This window comes from Exophiala dermatitidis (genome assembly GCF_000230625.1).
Source record: "Exophiala dermatitidis NIH/UT8656 unplaced genomic scaffold supercont1.5, whole genome shotgun sequence".
Lineage (NCBI taxonomy): Eukaryota > Fungi > Ascomycota > Eurotiomycetes > Chaetothyriales > Herpotrichiellaceae > Exophiala > Exophiala dermatitidis.
In genome coordinates this window covers 667,956-682,983 of record NW_008751650.1, presented here as the reverse complement: position 1 = coordinate 682,983, position 15,028 = coordinate 667,956, and the positions used below count along the sequence as shown (strand labels likewise).

At 51.5% G+C, this 15,028-nt stretch overlaps 4 protein-coding genes across 4 annotated transcripts; all 4 read right to left on the bottom strand.

The window, feature by feature from the left end:
- Positions 1-2,024: 2,024 nt before the first annotated feature.
- On the bottom strand, positions 2,025-4,229 carry HMPREF1120_05847 (salicylate hydroxylase; the record flags this gene model as incomplete). Its single annotated transcript, XM_009160036.1, has 7 exons — positions 2,025-2,256; positions 2,312-2,456; positions 2,520-2,667; positions 2,722-2,978; positions 3,089-3,134; positions 3,218-3,470; positions 3,967-4,229. The coding sequence occupies 7 exons, from the start codon at positions 4,227-4,229 to the stop codon at positions 2,025-2,027; spliced, it is 1,344 nt and encodes a 447-aa protein (XP_009158284.1).
- Positions 4,230-5,442: 1,213 nt separating this feature from the next.
- On the bottom strand, positions 5,443-8,014 carry HMPREF1120_05846 (31 glucosidase; the record flags this gene model as incomplete). Its single annotated transcript, XM_009160035.1, has 5 exons — positions 5,443-5,930; positions 6,135-6,203; positions 6,289-6,855; positions 7,081-7,131; positions 7,186-8,014. 5 exons carry the CDS (start codon positions 8,012-8,014, stop codon positions 5,443-5,445), a joined length of 2,004 nt encoding a protein of 667 aa, XP_009158283.1.
- A 972-nt stretch (positions 8,015-8,986) lies between these two features.
- On the bottom strand, positions 8,987-11,641 carry HMPREF1120_05845 (uncharacterized protein; the record flags this gene model as incomplete). The annotated part of the gene is made up of 1 exon (XM_009160034.1): positions 8,987-11,641. The coding sequence occupies one exon, from the start codon at positions 11,639-11,641 to the stop codon at positions 8,987-8,989; it is 2,655 nt and encodes an 884-aa protein (XP_009158282.1).
- A 699-nt stretch (positions 11,642-12,340) lies between these two features.
- On the bottom strand, positions 12,341-14,986 carry HMPREF1120_05844 (minichromosome maintenance protein 2; the record flags this gene model as incomplete). Its single annotated transcript, XM_009160033.1, has 3 exons — positions 12,341-12,547; positions 12,598-14,843; positions 14,896-14,986. 3 exons carry the CDS (start codon positions 14,984-14,986, stop codon positions 12,341-12,343), a joined length of 2,544 nt encoding a protein of 847 aa, XP_009158281.1.
- Between the last annotated feature and the right edge of the window lie 42 nt (positions 14,987-15,028).

Below are 15,028 nucleotides of genomic sequence, written 5' to 3'. Positions count from 1 at the left end.
GGGGGGGGGGCGGAGTTCTGTGGTCCTGGGGCGAACCGAAGCCTGGACCGAGACCGAGATGGAATCGGCACAGTTTCATAGACACGTCCTTTTGGGTCAGGTCTTCTTTGCAGCATAACCTCACCAGCAGCTTTTCCCAGAAGCTGAGCTGTCATGGTTCGAAGTTCAATAAGCCGAGATGCGGTGTGTCACGGTGTTGCACAAAACCCAAGTTGACCCGAGGCATCAACTAGCCACCTTTCCAGCGACAGTTGTCAAGGTCTGGCCGCAATTCAAGGTCCCGGAGTGCAGGGAGACGGTCTTGACATATAGCTCATGTTTCATACTCAATCCAGCCGGTCATGCCAAAGATGTCTGCAGGATCGAGGCCGCTCTCAGTAGAGTCAGTCCGCGTGGACATTGGGCGTCCGGGGGCGTTTGACTAGTAGGCTAGGGAGTACAATCACCCTATGGACGAACAAGTCGGCGGCGGAAACTTGGGCCAGTCGTTGCGGTGGCAAGGGGCGTTGGAGAGCGCTTCCCTTCGACGTCTTCGTGATCACTCATTCGAAGACCACTGGCCTTGACTGTTCCATGCGCCGCATGATGGGTTAAAACAATTCCACTGTGTCATATTCCTTCACCCTCTCTCGTCAGCCCTGCAACAGCCCTGCAAGAAGTGTCATGGAAGGCGCAGATGCAACATTTAGGACAAAACGATTTTTTTCCGTCAGGCGAATGAAACACATAATTTCTAGTGCAGAGATGAGCAGTTGCAAACAGTACAGGTGACCGCCGCAAGGTGATTGATCTCAAAACCAAGTGCCTGGACATTGATCGCTTGGATTCTCAGCTGTGTAACCTGAGTCAAGGTCAGTTGGAGCCGTGACTACGGAGAGGAATGCCTGCAGTGCGGTCGTGAGTCTAGCTATAACTAGTACGGCAGACTAGCTTAGTAAAGACTAGCCCGCCTCGGCCTGGTACTTTAAATGGCTTAAGCATTCTTTAGCGCCAAATCATTAAACCGTGTTCAAGCCGACGAGACATAAGATACCTGGTACCTGTGGGTTAGATGAAAGGAAGTAGTATGCTCGGTAAGTATACTTCGTGACTCAAGTTGTCCATCCAAGATGTAAATCAAAAAGGTAGCGCTCAGCTCCCAACCGTTAGATGGAGTATTCTCGAGTTCAGACTCAGAAAAGTTACAGCTGGGGATCACCGTTAAAGGCGCAAAGAATCAGTGAGCAAAAACTCTTCCTGTGTCCTCGAGTGATCAGACTCGGGGTCGCTATCAACTCGAGGACACAGGAAGAGAAACCATCTCTGAAGGCCTCTCTTTTCCGGTGATTTGGAGCTGATCAGGCCCAAAGTCACCACAAGAGAAACCTCCGCGGTAAGTTACTCCGTTCCCGTAACCTCGAGCGGATCAGGCTCGAAGTCGCTACAAGAGAAACTATCCGCGGATGGTTTTTTACCCACATGCTAATTACCCACACGCTAATGAAAGCTCGGTCAAGGTCTAGGCGATTGGTGGAAGTCAATCTGTAAGACCAGTCATTAAGTCAAATCCCACAAATCCGCCTGATTCACAGTACTGATTTACACTCGATCCCCAGCTTCTCCCACTGTGACACTCGGAGGATCGTGTGATGAATCGGACAGAAGGGGTCATGTAACGCACCGGAAGCCCGCCGTCTGTGCCACTGAGCCAGCGGGACATCCGGATTGTCGGAGAGAATTATGCGGCTGCAATATACTAGCTATTGCGGTGGGCTATGTATTCACTGCAGTGCCAATCTGTGGTAGGTGACATTCACTTTGCGCAAAGGTCATGTGAAGCTGGGAGGCCCGCTGACTGCCTATTGGTCCTATTCACCGCAGTGACAGTCCAAGGGATGTCCTTCCGCAAAATTGCTGGGTGAGTATAGGAGCGAGAATGCTGTCTTCAATTTTCAATTGCCGTATACTGTACGCTAACTCTGTGTCTAGACACCATTTTCTGATCTATCGCCCCGGCCCTCTTCTCTGGACCCAATCTCTGCATTCTATAACTGAGCAGCAAGTTGCTGGATAGGCACTTCCTTCGAAGAAGAGCCTGTTTGACCTTTGAGGAACTGCTCCCAGACATCCTCAATATCATTGTAGTAGATCCACGGCAGAGCCGACTCTCCTCCGAACGCATTCACTCTTTGTCCCAAAGTTATTTCGAAGGAAGCATTGGGATTGGCGGCTTTCAGTTCCTGCAGTTTTCGCTTTTGTTCGTCTAGATGCTGATACCTGTTCTTTCGTCAGCTAGATCAAGCGACAGGCAAGCAATGTTGACAAGACTCACATCCGCAAATAATACGGCGACCTGATGGCATCGAATATCTCGAGGGCTGCAGCCAACGGCTGTCCAGTGGACCGAGCATGTTCAATGGCCCGAGCGAGGATCCAGCCGTCCTCAAGTGCAAATGCCGCACCGGATCCAAAGGCGCCTGGCCATGTAGGTCAGAGAAGGAACGAAACCAAGACTTTGAACCGGGTTGTCAAACACGAACCTGATAGAGGGTGACTGGCATCGCCCAACAGCACCACTTTATCCCATGCAATGAGCTTCTCCAGTCTTGGGCCGGCAAAGGCCGAGAACTCCTTCCAATTGCCCTCCGGGACTTTGGCCAGCAATTCTCTGATCCTCGGCTCATAGTCCTAGTCGCTTGTGTCAGGGTTGTAGGTGTGTCAAGATTTCACAAAAGAACTGACCTTGAAGTGCGACTGTACCCTCTCGTTGGTTGCAGAAATTCCCCAACTGAACCTTTTCCCCGTGGCTGTCGCAGGGTCGATGACGTTTCGGGCGGAAATTTCGAACATTCTCTCTTGCTCCGGCACTTCTGCAGGATCATCGACTAACGAGTGATATACGTGTCCTTCGGGGCCATGCCACCATGATGTCGAAGATGTCAGTTCGGGAATATGAGCGATCGTGTGCACTGGTATCAGAGTTCGCCAAATAGTCGTGCCTGTCCCAGGCCTGTTAGATTTCATCACGAACACGATAACAAGCTAACGGAAGACGAAAGCATAGAACATGACAGGACAACCAAACAACATGAGAGCAGGATACACTGACCTGTGAATCTGATCTTGTGATCTGGAAATATACTGTCACGAACAGACTTTGAAGCCAGTCAGCAACCGACCACAACGACTAGAACCGCCACAAAAGCGTCCCCATCCTGATTTATTCAAACACACTCACCGATCGAATTCCGTCTCCCCCCACCACCAAATCGGCAGTCGCCTGCGTGCCGTCTCGGAAGAACACACGCACCTCACCATGCTCCAGGTTTTCGATGCCGACGACGTGCTTGTTGAGATAGATCGGAACCTCCGAAGGCACTTTGGCAAGGAGGGCGTTTTGCAACCGAGTCCTCCGCACTCGACGCGGTTGGTATCGATATGGAACCGGAGATGGGCCACTGGTCCCGACGACTTCTCCGGTAATGCCGTTCCTATATTGTATCAGATTTGGAAAAAACAGAAAAGGGGTCAAGCAGCAAGCACAGCGATTCATGGCCAAAAAAGGACGAGAAGAACGAGATGGAAGCCAAACACAAAGATCCGGGCCAAGCCAGCCAGCCACCCACCCACTGACCCTTCGTCGAGGTCCTGACCCGAAGAACAACCGCGAAAGGTAAAACCGCCCCATGCGAAACCGTGGCATCCAGTCCCCAAGAGTCCATGACACACGAGGTACAAACCTCCCCAAACAAAAGCCACCATTCAATCTCCAGGACCATTACACGCGAGGTAAAAAACGTTCCAGCAACGGCGAACAGTTGAAAAATGACAACCAGTGACCGAGAACATCAACGACCCCAGCCAGCACCACAATGGACAAACCATAGAACAACTCCTCCTTTTTCCCAACGAAGCGAAGCAAAGCACCAGAATCCCAATCCCATTCAGAATGCAGTTCCAAATCCCAATCCCAAGGCCAAAACTTACCGATGCACAATCGACGTCTTATGATGCCCCCTTACACCCTCCGCGGCGCCCAACAACTCCAGCACTCTCCAGGCATTATACCCGATCCGAATGCCCGCGCCAATTTCTCTCAATTCCCTCGCCTGTTCGTAGATGGCGATTTCGACGTCGAGAAGTTTTGAGAGTGCGATTGCGGCTCCGAGGCCAGCTGGGCCGCCGCCGACGATTGCTATGCGAAGTTTAGAGTTGGGGTTGTCTGTTATGTTTTTCTCGGAGAAAGCCATGATGGAAGAAATGTACCAGATGGTCCCGAGAACGAGGGAAAAGGCAATTGGGATATATATTTACAGATGGGCAAGAAGATATTTAATTATGACTTCTTATCAGACACCAGGTAATACCTGGGTTAGTAGTACTAAGTGTGTTGGAGTTCCGCCCTGTTTCGGGTATCGAAGTCGGCAAGCAACGGCATCGCACGCACGCAATGGCAGCGTCGGGTGGTTTGTTACTTGTCGCTAGTATAATCACGTCTTATTTTCGATCAAATCACGAAATCAGAGTACAGTTCAGATAAGGTGAGAAACGCGGCACTTGGTGCAGTCGAGACGCGGCCTGGTGTGGGATGGCGTGCTTTGGGGGATGTATCGCGCCTACCGATACGTATCGCGCTCATTTTGAGGTTACAGTATGGTCAGGCTCGGAACCCCCGCCTTCGTACTAATAGGGCGGAATGTGTTCCTTTGTCGAATCATTTATCCTATCCTCGTTGTTGTAGTATTCGGAATTAGAGACAATACGGCGGGTGCAGGCTGGTGCAGGCTGGTGCAGGCCAAAACGTCAGCCTCGCCTGGAAACCCAAAGCTTTCAAGTTTGTTGTTCGATCTACGGTACACAAAGAAAAGCTTGATTGGACGGGAGCCATGAATCCCACTGGTACTGCAGATAGGAATACTTGAACTTGAAATAGTGCCTCTCCATACCTAGGTACCTACCTACCTGGTGGGTAGGTCCCTTCAGGATTCGCAGGGATCTGGACCCTTCGCCTCCCCTATTTTCGACAGCCTTGCTTGCCGTACACCCTGACTCCCGTGGCTCCTAGCCCGTAGCCCCTAGGAACAACTGAGGTACTGTAGGTATGAACGACTACATGCCACCCATCCACATATCCATACTTTAGATGGCACTTACAGTATCTTATACCTTCCCAAGCATACATATATAAGGCCTATCAAGGTAGGCGGCGCACATGCCTTTCGTACGTTATACCCAGGCCACCAGCTCACTCTCAGGAATCCAATGGGACTGTGTCCCCTACAAACTTCCAACCCTGCCATATCCCATGTATAAGTACATTCTGTAAACACTTCTTTTCCATTCCATATATACCCAACAACCTATCATCATCTCACCTACCTCGACCAAACCCAAAACCCACACATGTATACACCTAGTACAATACCAGAAACCTCCTTCACCCCTCTCCGTAGGACAACAATATCACACCCTCTCAAAAACCGGCATAACACTCAACGGACACTCAACTTCAACAACCTGTCCCCCCTCCACAACCTCCGTATCTCCCTCCTTCACCTCCCCATCATCGAACCGTCTCCACTTCGCCCCACGTGGCAAATAAACCTTCCTTTTCGTCTGTCCTTTATACAACACCGGCGCAACCAGATACTTACTTCCGAAAAAGTACTGATCTTCGACCTCCCAACACTTTTCGTCGTTGGGAAACTCGAAGAACAAAGTGCGGATGACCGGCGTACCCTTCTCGTGCGCCTGGACCATCAATTCGCGCACGTAGGGTCTCAACTTCTCTCGAAGCAACAGGTACTTTTTCATGATTTCGTAGCACTTTTCGCCGTACGACCAGATCTCGTTGGGGGCACCGGAAATGCATGCTGCGCCGCCGGTCGTGCCGTGTTGCGGCTGCATTGGTTCGCGGTGGCCGTGGAGACGGAAGACGGGGCAGAAGCAGCCTAAACATAATACCAGGAGATTAGTTTCGACAGACTCTTAACAGCCACTGGCATGGGGTACACGGGTCGATTGATGCGTGTGTCACAACATGTCGTTTGACAACAGTGTCATCACTCCTGCTGTTTAATGCCGCGTGTGCGGGATGTGACTGGGAGATTTTGGTGGTGTTTTGATGTTGGTGTCGGCGGTGGTGCTGGACTTACCATATTGGAACCATCGGGTACAAAGCTCACGGAAATCCTCGTGGTCTGGGTTCCCTCCGTGGAAACCACCTATACACCAAGAACGGTTAGATTAGCCAAAATGTGTTCGGTGTCTTTCTGAACAAGACCATGAACAGGGTAGATCTGTTCTTACCAATATCCGTCGTCCACCACGGAATGCCAGCAATGCCCACATTCAACCCGGCAGCAAACTGATCCCGAAAACTCTCCCAACTACTCGCAATATCACCGCTCCACAAGAGAGTACCAAATTTCTGACTTCCGGCCCACGCACACCTTATCAAATTACACACATCCTTTTGTTTTCCATCACGGACCATTCCCTCGTAAAAGGCCTTGGCGTAGTCCACCGGATAGGCGTTTCCAGCACTAAGACAACTTCCATTGTGGTAACGGTAAATATCAAAGTCGTAAACGCTGTATTCTGGTTCAGCCTCGTCTAGCCAGAACAGCTTGACACCTTTGTCGTAGTAGTTCTTCTTGGCGGTCTGCCAGACGAATTCTCGGGTTGCAGGATTGGTGAAATCGGCATGTACGGTGTCGCCCATGTAGTCCATTGACACTCTTAACCCGCGGTCCTGCCGGATCAATAGGCCATGTTCAAGCATGTAGTTGTAGTTTTCGGATACTTTGTCGACGGTGGGCCAGATGGAGACGAGCAGTTCGATCCCTAGGGATTGAAGTTCCCTGATCATGGCGTCTGATACCAATTTCGTCAGAACTATACGTCTTTTTGCATTGTAACGAGGGGAACACGAGCGCTATGGAGATGGAAGAGTGGCAGAAAGGTCGAGGTCAAGTTTCATGCCCGAGGGGGGCGGTAGTTGAAAGTCATGATCCTCGGACTCCGACGCCAACACTGACGCCGTGGTGGACGACGCCGTCTCCTTCCATGTCAAGAGCAATCTCATCATGGCAGACTCACCAGGGTCTTTCCAGTACGTAGGGTCGAATTTCCATTCTCCTTGCTTCGGCCCTGGATTGGACAGTCAGTTGGGATTTCCCATTGCAGAAAGCAATTTCAACTTACAGTGGAAGAAATCCACCACAATGACATCAATAGGCAGATTCCTCTTGCGGTATTCTCGCGCCACTCCCAAGAGTTCCTCCTGAGTCTGGTAGCGCAGCTTACATTGCCAAAACCCCAAACCGTATTCAGGCATCATGGGGACTTTGCCGGTGACGTTCGCATATGCCTCGACAATGTCTGAGGGCGAGTCCGATGCGACAATCCAGTAATCCAAAACTTTGGTCGAAAGAGCCTCGAAGCTCATGGTGTTCTTGCCTAGCACGGCGCGTCCGACGGCCGGATTGTTCCAGAGCAGACCATACCCTAAACTCGAGAGCATGAAGGGGATGCTGGCTTGGGAGTTCCGGTGGGCCATTTCCAGATCCAGCCCCTTGAGGTCTAGGTATGGCTGTTGGTACTGACCCATGCCGTAGATCTTCTCTTTGGGATTGATCGATTCAAGTCGGTAGGTCAAATGGTAATCGCCTCCGAGGATGGGTTTGAATTCCCTTGCCTCGATCATCAAGGCACTGCATTTTGGATCTGTGACATCGTTGCGGTTGCGGCTGAACTCCTCGAGGATTCGCTCGCCTTTGCCGTTCTTGATGATGATCTTACCGCCTGATGAAATCGTGGCGGTGATGTTTCCGTTGGTGATGGTGGCTTGGTTGTCTTTGACTGAGATTGATGGAGTGGTGGCGGCAGGCTCAACACTCAATGCCCAGTTCTCCGCCGGCAGAGTATGGAATTTGGTTGAGCGAACACGCAGAGCATTGGGACCCCACGCCTCGATCTGGACATGCTCCGAGTCGAAGGTGTAGTGAAGTTGATTGTCCTTGGAGAGTAACATGGTGACGGGGTTGAATTACAGGCTTGGGAATGAACAGGTGTCACAGGGGCCCGTTGCTTGCTTTGGATCCTGGCCTGAATTCCACGGCTGCCTATATATGAACCGAGAGCCACCTTGTGAAGCTGTCCCCGAGCATAGCTAGTCGTATACATCAAACGACCCGCCCGGATGAATAGAATGACTGGGTCGCGAAATCAGGCACAATTCCATGTTGTGGAACCGCGATTCCTATACTCCATAAAATGGTGAGTATCCCCCACGACCCCGGTGGTCATGGCTGAGCCTCGCCGGAGCATGCCACAAATTGCTTGGGGCACACCTCGGATAGCCGGTTGTCCAGTCTTGACAGATGTGGTTTTCCACCAATCAGTGCTCGTGCCTTGGGCGGTTTTCCGCTCAGGGACCAGGATAAAAGGGAACTTCATGCCAAGTCGGTTGTTACCAGATCATAGCCAGTCTCATCTAGATAGTCGACGTCCTCATCTTTTGATAACCGTTCCACCGGTATCAGCCGATCCAGGATTTAGGCGATATAGACCTGCTGTCATCTGGCTGCGGACCCTATATTATGCTGTTGTCGCTATTCAGGCAAGTCGTTGGGCCGGACGACATATTCCCTCGGAGGTTTGTGGCCCGAAGCCCGGATCAGTGAGTGACATGACCGTTACCGGTACGTGGTCTCAAGGTTCTCCTACCCCCGACTACTGCAGCCTTGCCGCTGTTGCGCAGGGGTTATGGAGTCTGGAGTCTGGCAGAGGTACACAAGATGATGGTTAAGGCGCAACGCGGTTCTGTGGGCTCTTGACCTGTTTTCAGACATATATCCAAACACCTGCGCTAAAAGTGACCCCTAACCTGTCGAGTACCACATGGACATGTCTGATGTGTCCAACCAACCACTCCCAGCTTTCGCATGCATCGAGCACTCAAACTTACACGCTGCACACAATTCCCAGCGTGCTATCACGTTGCTCATTTAGGCTTGCTTCTGACGGTCAAGTCATCAAGCACATCGGCTGTGCCCCCATCACCCCTCTTTGTTTCAGCGACCTTAAATGCTTTGCCTTCACCACCAATATCCAAGCCCTTCTCTGCTCTTTCGTATGCTTTATCACTCCGATCCGTCAGGATCTGCAACTCCTCTTCCCTCAGGATAGCCCCCTTGCCTCCTGAATCAGCAATGTCATATTTCTCGAAATCGTCATTCGCAAGTACTCCTCGCACGTCATCGGCATCCGCAGCAGAAGAAAGCAAAGACTTGAACTTTCCTTTCTGAATGACGAGTTTCTCGAGTTTCCTCTTTGCGTCCGCTTTGAGCAGCAGTGTCTCTTCCACGGTGCCCCGAGTGGCCAGGCGATAAACAATTACCGGCTTGGTCTGTCCGATACGATGGGCGCGGTCCATGGCTTGCAGATCCTGCTGCGGATTCCAATCTGAATCAAACAGAATGACCGTGTCTGCCGCAGCCAGATTAATTCCTTGGCCTCCTGCGCGGGTAGATAGTAGAAATAGATTGTAAGATTTGTCGGTGTTGAAGGCGGTGATCGATTTGTACCGCTCCTCTTGAGGGACAGAACCATCAATTCGACAGGCTTTCCAGCCACGAAGGTCGACGGCATAAGTCTCCAGAATATCCAAAGTGGTTTTAAATTGACTGAATATCAGAACCTTATGGCCCAGCTCAAACAATCTGGGAAGGAGTGTGTCGAGAAGCAGAATCTTGCCAGAAGCCGTCACGAGAGTCTCGTCCACTTGAGGATAGTCGCCGGACTCTTCCTCCGCGGCAGTAGAGGGTTTCCAGGGCCAGTAGAAGTTGTGTGGACTGTTGCATGCGAGGCGGGCTTGCATGATTGGATTCTGCAATTTCTTTGCTGAGATCTCTTTCTTGGCCAGCTTCAGCGTCTTCGCACGCTCCAGTTCCTCCTCTTCTTCGGATTCCAATTCAGATGTGCCATCGGGAGGAGAAGAGCGGTCAAGACTGACATTGTCTTCACCATTCTCCAGCCGACGGAGGCGCGCATTAAACTCACGATCAGTCACGTCACGGTAATTTGTGGGTGCTGTCCTTCTTCCCCTTCGGACAGAGGTCGTGGATGCAATTGACGCCGGCGTGGAAGCTCTGCTATGCTTCACACTCTTGGCTGGCGTGGAACGTCCACTGTCATTCGCCTTGCGTTTCAGCGAGGCGGCCCGGCTCTTCGCTTCAATACGCTCAACTGCTTTGTCTTCAAGGTAAGATCTGCTGGTCCCTGCGAGAATCTCTCGATACAGTTCCTTTTGTTCCGCGGTCAACGGTGCGTACAGAATATATTCGCGCTTCTTGGGCAGCGAAGCCTCGACATCTGACTTGACCCGACGCAGCAGGAATGGCTTGAGGATGGCGTGCATGGTGGACACCAAGTTGTTCTTGCGCTTTTGCATTTTGCCATCAGACTCGGTCTTATCCTCCAGCACACTGGAGAAGTCGAACCATCTTTCAAAACTGTCGAGATCGTTGAAAACTTCTGGAAGCAAGAAATGGAGCAGAGACCAGAGCTCGGCAATATTGTTTTGCAGCGGTGTTCCCGTGATGAGCAGTCTGTTGGCCGAGTTGTAGGTCATCAGTTCCTTGATCAATTTGCAATTCATGTTCTTTAGCCGATGCCCTTCGTCCACAATGATATATTTCCATTGGTAGTTGGCCAGGAACTTTCGGTCATTCATGCAAATCTCGTAGCTTGTCACCACCACGGGAAATTCAGGTGTGCTCTGGTTCTGCAGCCTCATGTGCTTGCGCCTCATGGCCTCTCGTTCGTCTTTACCGCCATGGTAGAGGATGGTATTGATAGATGGAGTCCAGTGCTTGAACTCTTCGATCCAGTTGCGGACTGTGCTTAGTGGAGCGACTATCAGGAACGGACCCTGGATGTTGTGTTCCTTAAAAAACGCTATCAGGGAAATGGCCTGTAGCGTCTTGCCTAGTCCCATCTCATCTGCCAGGATACCGCAGAGGCCGTTCATCCACAGGGATTTCAACCATTCCAGCCCTTCGAGTTGGTACTGCTTCATCTGACCTCCGGTGACGGGGGCGGGCTGATCGGTCGCAACTAGGTCCTGAGCACCAAGTCCTTCACCTTCGTACTCTTCGGCGGCCTCCGCTAGGGCTTCCTGAACTGTTGGCCCATCTTGGGCAATTTCCACAGCTCCAGTGTCAAAGTAATCGGTGATGCTCTTCTTTGCGTTTGTTTTCTTTGGTGGTCGGCCCCGGCCGCGAGTGGTCTTCTTCTCCGGCTCTTTTGTTGAGTTCTCCTCGGCAGCGTGTGTTCTGGTCGACTTCCGTACAGGTTCTTTCGAGTCTGCAGCCTTGTCCGTCTCGGTTCGCTGTTTGGCCGCAGCCCGTCTGGCCTGCTCTTGATTTCTCTTCTGCTGTTCCTTCATCTTGTCTGCCATGATCGCGACGAATACCGAGCTTGTCTTTAGGAGATTGGTAAGTGCTCGTGATTTGTGGTCCATATCCTCCTCATCATTGTCATCAACATTGTTGTCGTTGCCGTTCTTTGCGCCATCTTGCTCGTTCTGTTCCTGCTTGACTTCTGCGACACTGGCGTCTGGAGGAGACGAGGGCGGAGTGCTTCTAGCTGAAGACATGGTGGGCGTCGCGGAGTCGTCTGAGACTATTGCCTCAATGGCCATGGCCTTCCTTCTCTAAGGACTGAACCTTCGGAATGCTGGCCGTCAATTAAGTTCCACCAGCCTGCTGCAAACGCGGGTTGACAACCCACAAACACTCCTCAACGGAGGTACTACCGAAGGGCGACTTCAACAAGGGTCATCGCACCTCATCGAGACCAGCCTAGAATGTGCCTAGGTAAATTATCGCTGCAAACCGGACGTTGTTCTACGCCCTGCAATCTCACATTCCAGCCCTTGACAAAAAGTCGTGACGCCAGTGGCGGACGCGCCCTGACTCCGATCGGACGCGTTTTTCGTGAGCGCGTCAATTGGCGCACGAGCCTCGGGCCCATTTACATTAATTAGTGTGGAACACATCATAATCCTGGGAGAGGGCTATGTCTGCCCCCCTGAATGATGGCTTGCCTCTACAGCGTCAATTGATGATCGTGTGATGTTGTTACAATTCGTTCGTTATTATGGACTGGCACTGCGGTATATCACTGAAAAAGCATTCATCCACTCATCAAGGCCACCTCGTATCCTGAAATCCCATCAACACCCGTTGGATGGATAAAGCTCATGCTGACGCTGACACTGCGGTGGCGCTCCTAGCAGCCACTCGAGTTCGTTGACGTTCTGGTCGCTTCAACGTGTATCTGAACATTGTGTTAGTTATACAAATCGGGCGAGTGTATTAGGATCAACATACTTGGCAAATGCTCTGGCCAGTGCTTTCTTGCAACTGATCTTCTGGCTTCCCACAAAAGAGTCAACAGTCACAGCAATGGCCCGATCAATATCCTGTGATGAACAGTAGTCGGACAAGCGCATCTTGCAGAATGCCTCGGCAATTCTCATAATTGCCTCAAGATGACGGACCTGTGGGCAGTTAGCATAGTCTCAGACGAAACGGGCATAGATACACGTACAGTAATGGGGTAAGCTCCGGTTGCCAGAGACTCTCTTCGCATGTCTGCAAACAGTCTGGCAACCTTGTCTTGGTCGATTTGATAGAGCTTCGGCCTGCACTTCTCTCTTGCATAGAGAATGTACTTTCGCAACAACTCTTGTGGGATGGCGCCTTCTTGCTGTGGTTCACCATTGTTGATGGCATCTGTCTCCTCCGTTTCCATGGCAGCGACATCTCCTCCATCAACACTAAGCTTGGTCGGGTGCGCTCGTCCGTGGCTTTTGACCACGAAATTGGCTAGCCGCTCATCTTCATCAGGGTCGACAGTATCTCGAACCACGCAGAGGATGTCAAATCGCGACAAAATGGGTTCTGTGAGTTCCACATTCTCGCTGAACGGGATCATACCATTGTATCGCCCTCCCTTGGGATTTGCCGCGGCAATAATCGCACACCGGGCCTGCAGTGTGGTGACAATACCGGCTTTACTGATCGAGATTGTTTGTTGTTCCATGGCTTCATGGATTGAAGTCCGATCTTGATCGTTCATCTTGTCAAACTCATCGATAAGACAAGTACCTCGATCTGCGAGGACGAGCGCTCCGCCCTCAAGTGTCCATTCCTGTGTCAGAGGATCACGGCGCACCGAAGCGGTCAAACCGACGGCAGACGCGCCCTGGCCAGTGGCAAAGACCGCTCGATGGGCCGTCTTTTCGACGTACTTCAAGACCTGTGATTTAGCAGTACCAGGATCGCCAAGTAGCAGCACGTTGATATCACCTCGGATCTTGTGCTTGCCCTGTGCTTCCTTGCCAACGCCTCCAAAAAGAGACAAAGCAACTGCAGTCTTGATATCCCGATGGCCATAGATCGAGGGAGCGATCGAGTCCACGATCTTGTCCACAATGTTCGGGTCTTTTGAGAGTGCTCGGATCTGTCTCTCATCCTCTTCAGTCAACCTGAAACCTGCAAGTTGATCGTGTGTCTTGATGATGTGGTTGGCCTCGAGCATGGTTGCAAACACCGGGAAGCCATTCTTGTTGTTGAGTTGACCGCTATAGTTGTTGCGGTAGATGCCCGTCACTTCTATTTCTTCTCCTGGCTTGGCTTTGTCGATCAGATCAGCCAAAAGAATGACTTCACGGTGCCGTGGTAACCGACCAGCGGGCACAGTTCCAGGGGACTCTTGTAGGGTCAGCTTCTGGTAGTTTCGGTAGACGGTCTTTTCGCTGTTCAGGGTAAAAGGCCCTCGTGACTGGCACTCGGGACAAAATGTCAATTTGACCTCTGATGAGGTCGACTCCTGAGCAAACGGCCCGAGAGTGACACCACATTTGTTGCAGGTGAACTTGACCATTTGGAGTTGTGGAAAGACACCTGTGCGTCTGGTAACCACGCCGGAAACGCGAACGAGGCAATTTAGGTGCGACTGGCGAAGTTGCCGAAGGGTGTACTTGACTGGTAAATCAGAAATGCGCACATGGACCTCTGGGTGGATGAGTTCATAGTTGGGATAATGCAGCCGTACAACTTCAAAGGCCGCTTTGTCAAAGATCTTCAGCATTTCTGCCGGGGCATTGGCCAAGAAGTATGCCAGAATGGCTTTCGTCGAAGATAGATGGTCATACGACACCTCAAGAGATTCAGAGTTGACCTCTCCGAGGGTCCGTATTCGAGTACCGTAGACTGACGTGCCGTTGGCGTCAATGTACTCGGTCAAGAAGGACTTGAATTCTCGGGCAATTGTCTTCATGACTGAGGGTAAAGTGACCCATTCAGTAATGTTTGATGCCTTGACATCCTGCAAGGTCTCCAATGAGAGTTCTTCTTCCATGATATTCTCATCGAGATCCATATCTTCTTGGTCCTCGTCGTAATGGTGGCGACGTCGCCGAGGCTGTCTGGTGAGGTCAATGCCGGCATCGTCGTCATCATCTGGCATGAACGCCGCAGGCATACGTCGTCGGCGAGCCAGCTCGCGATCACGCTTGTTCAGTCGAGCTTCCAACTGACGACGCTCGGCTAGATCGAGATCATCGTAATCGCCTTCATCATCAATCATTCGTCCTTGGTACGTCTCTTGATCGCGGCCTTCGCGCTCGTCGTCCATAAAAGTATCGCCGAACAGGTCGATACCGTCTTCTTCTTCAGCCAGCTCGTCTGCATCATCGATATCTCCAATCAGATCGTCTTCGGGGCCCAGGTCGTCGTCTTCTAGGTCGTCGTTTTCATTGGTCGGCAATAAAGGGGGGGAGGAGGGAAGGGCTGCAGAATTAGCGTTTGCTCGTCCTGGACAATCGATAATAGTTATACGAACCTGCAGGCGAAGACGACATAACCTCGTCCTCATCATCCCGAGCCCGCTTCCGCCTGCCGGCGTTGCTAGGGCCTCTGTTGGCCGCCGACATGCTTGGTCGCAGGGGTGAGCTGGACAATGTCAGTATTGATAA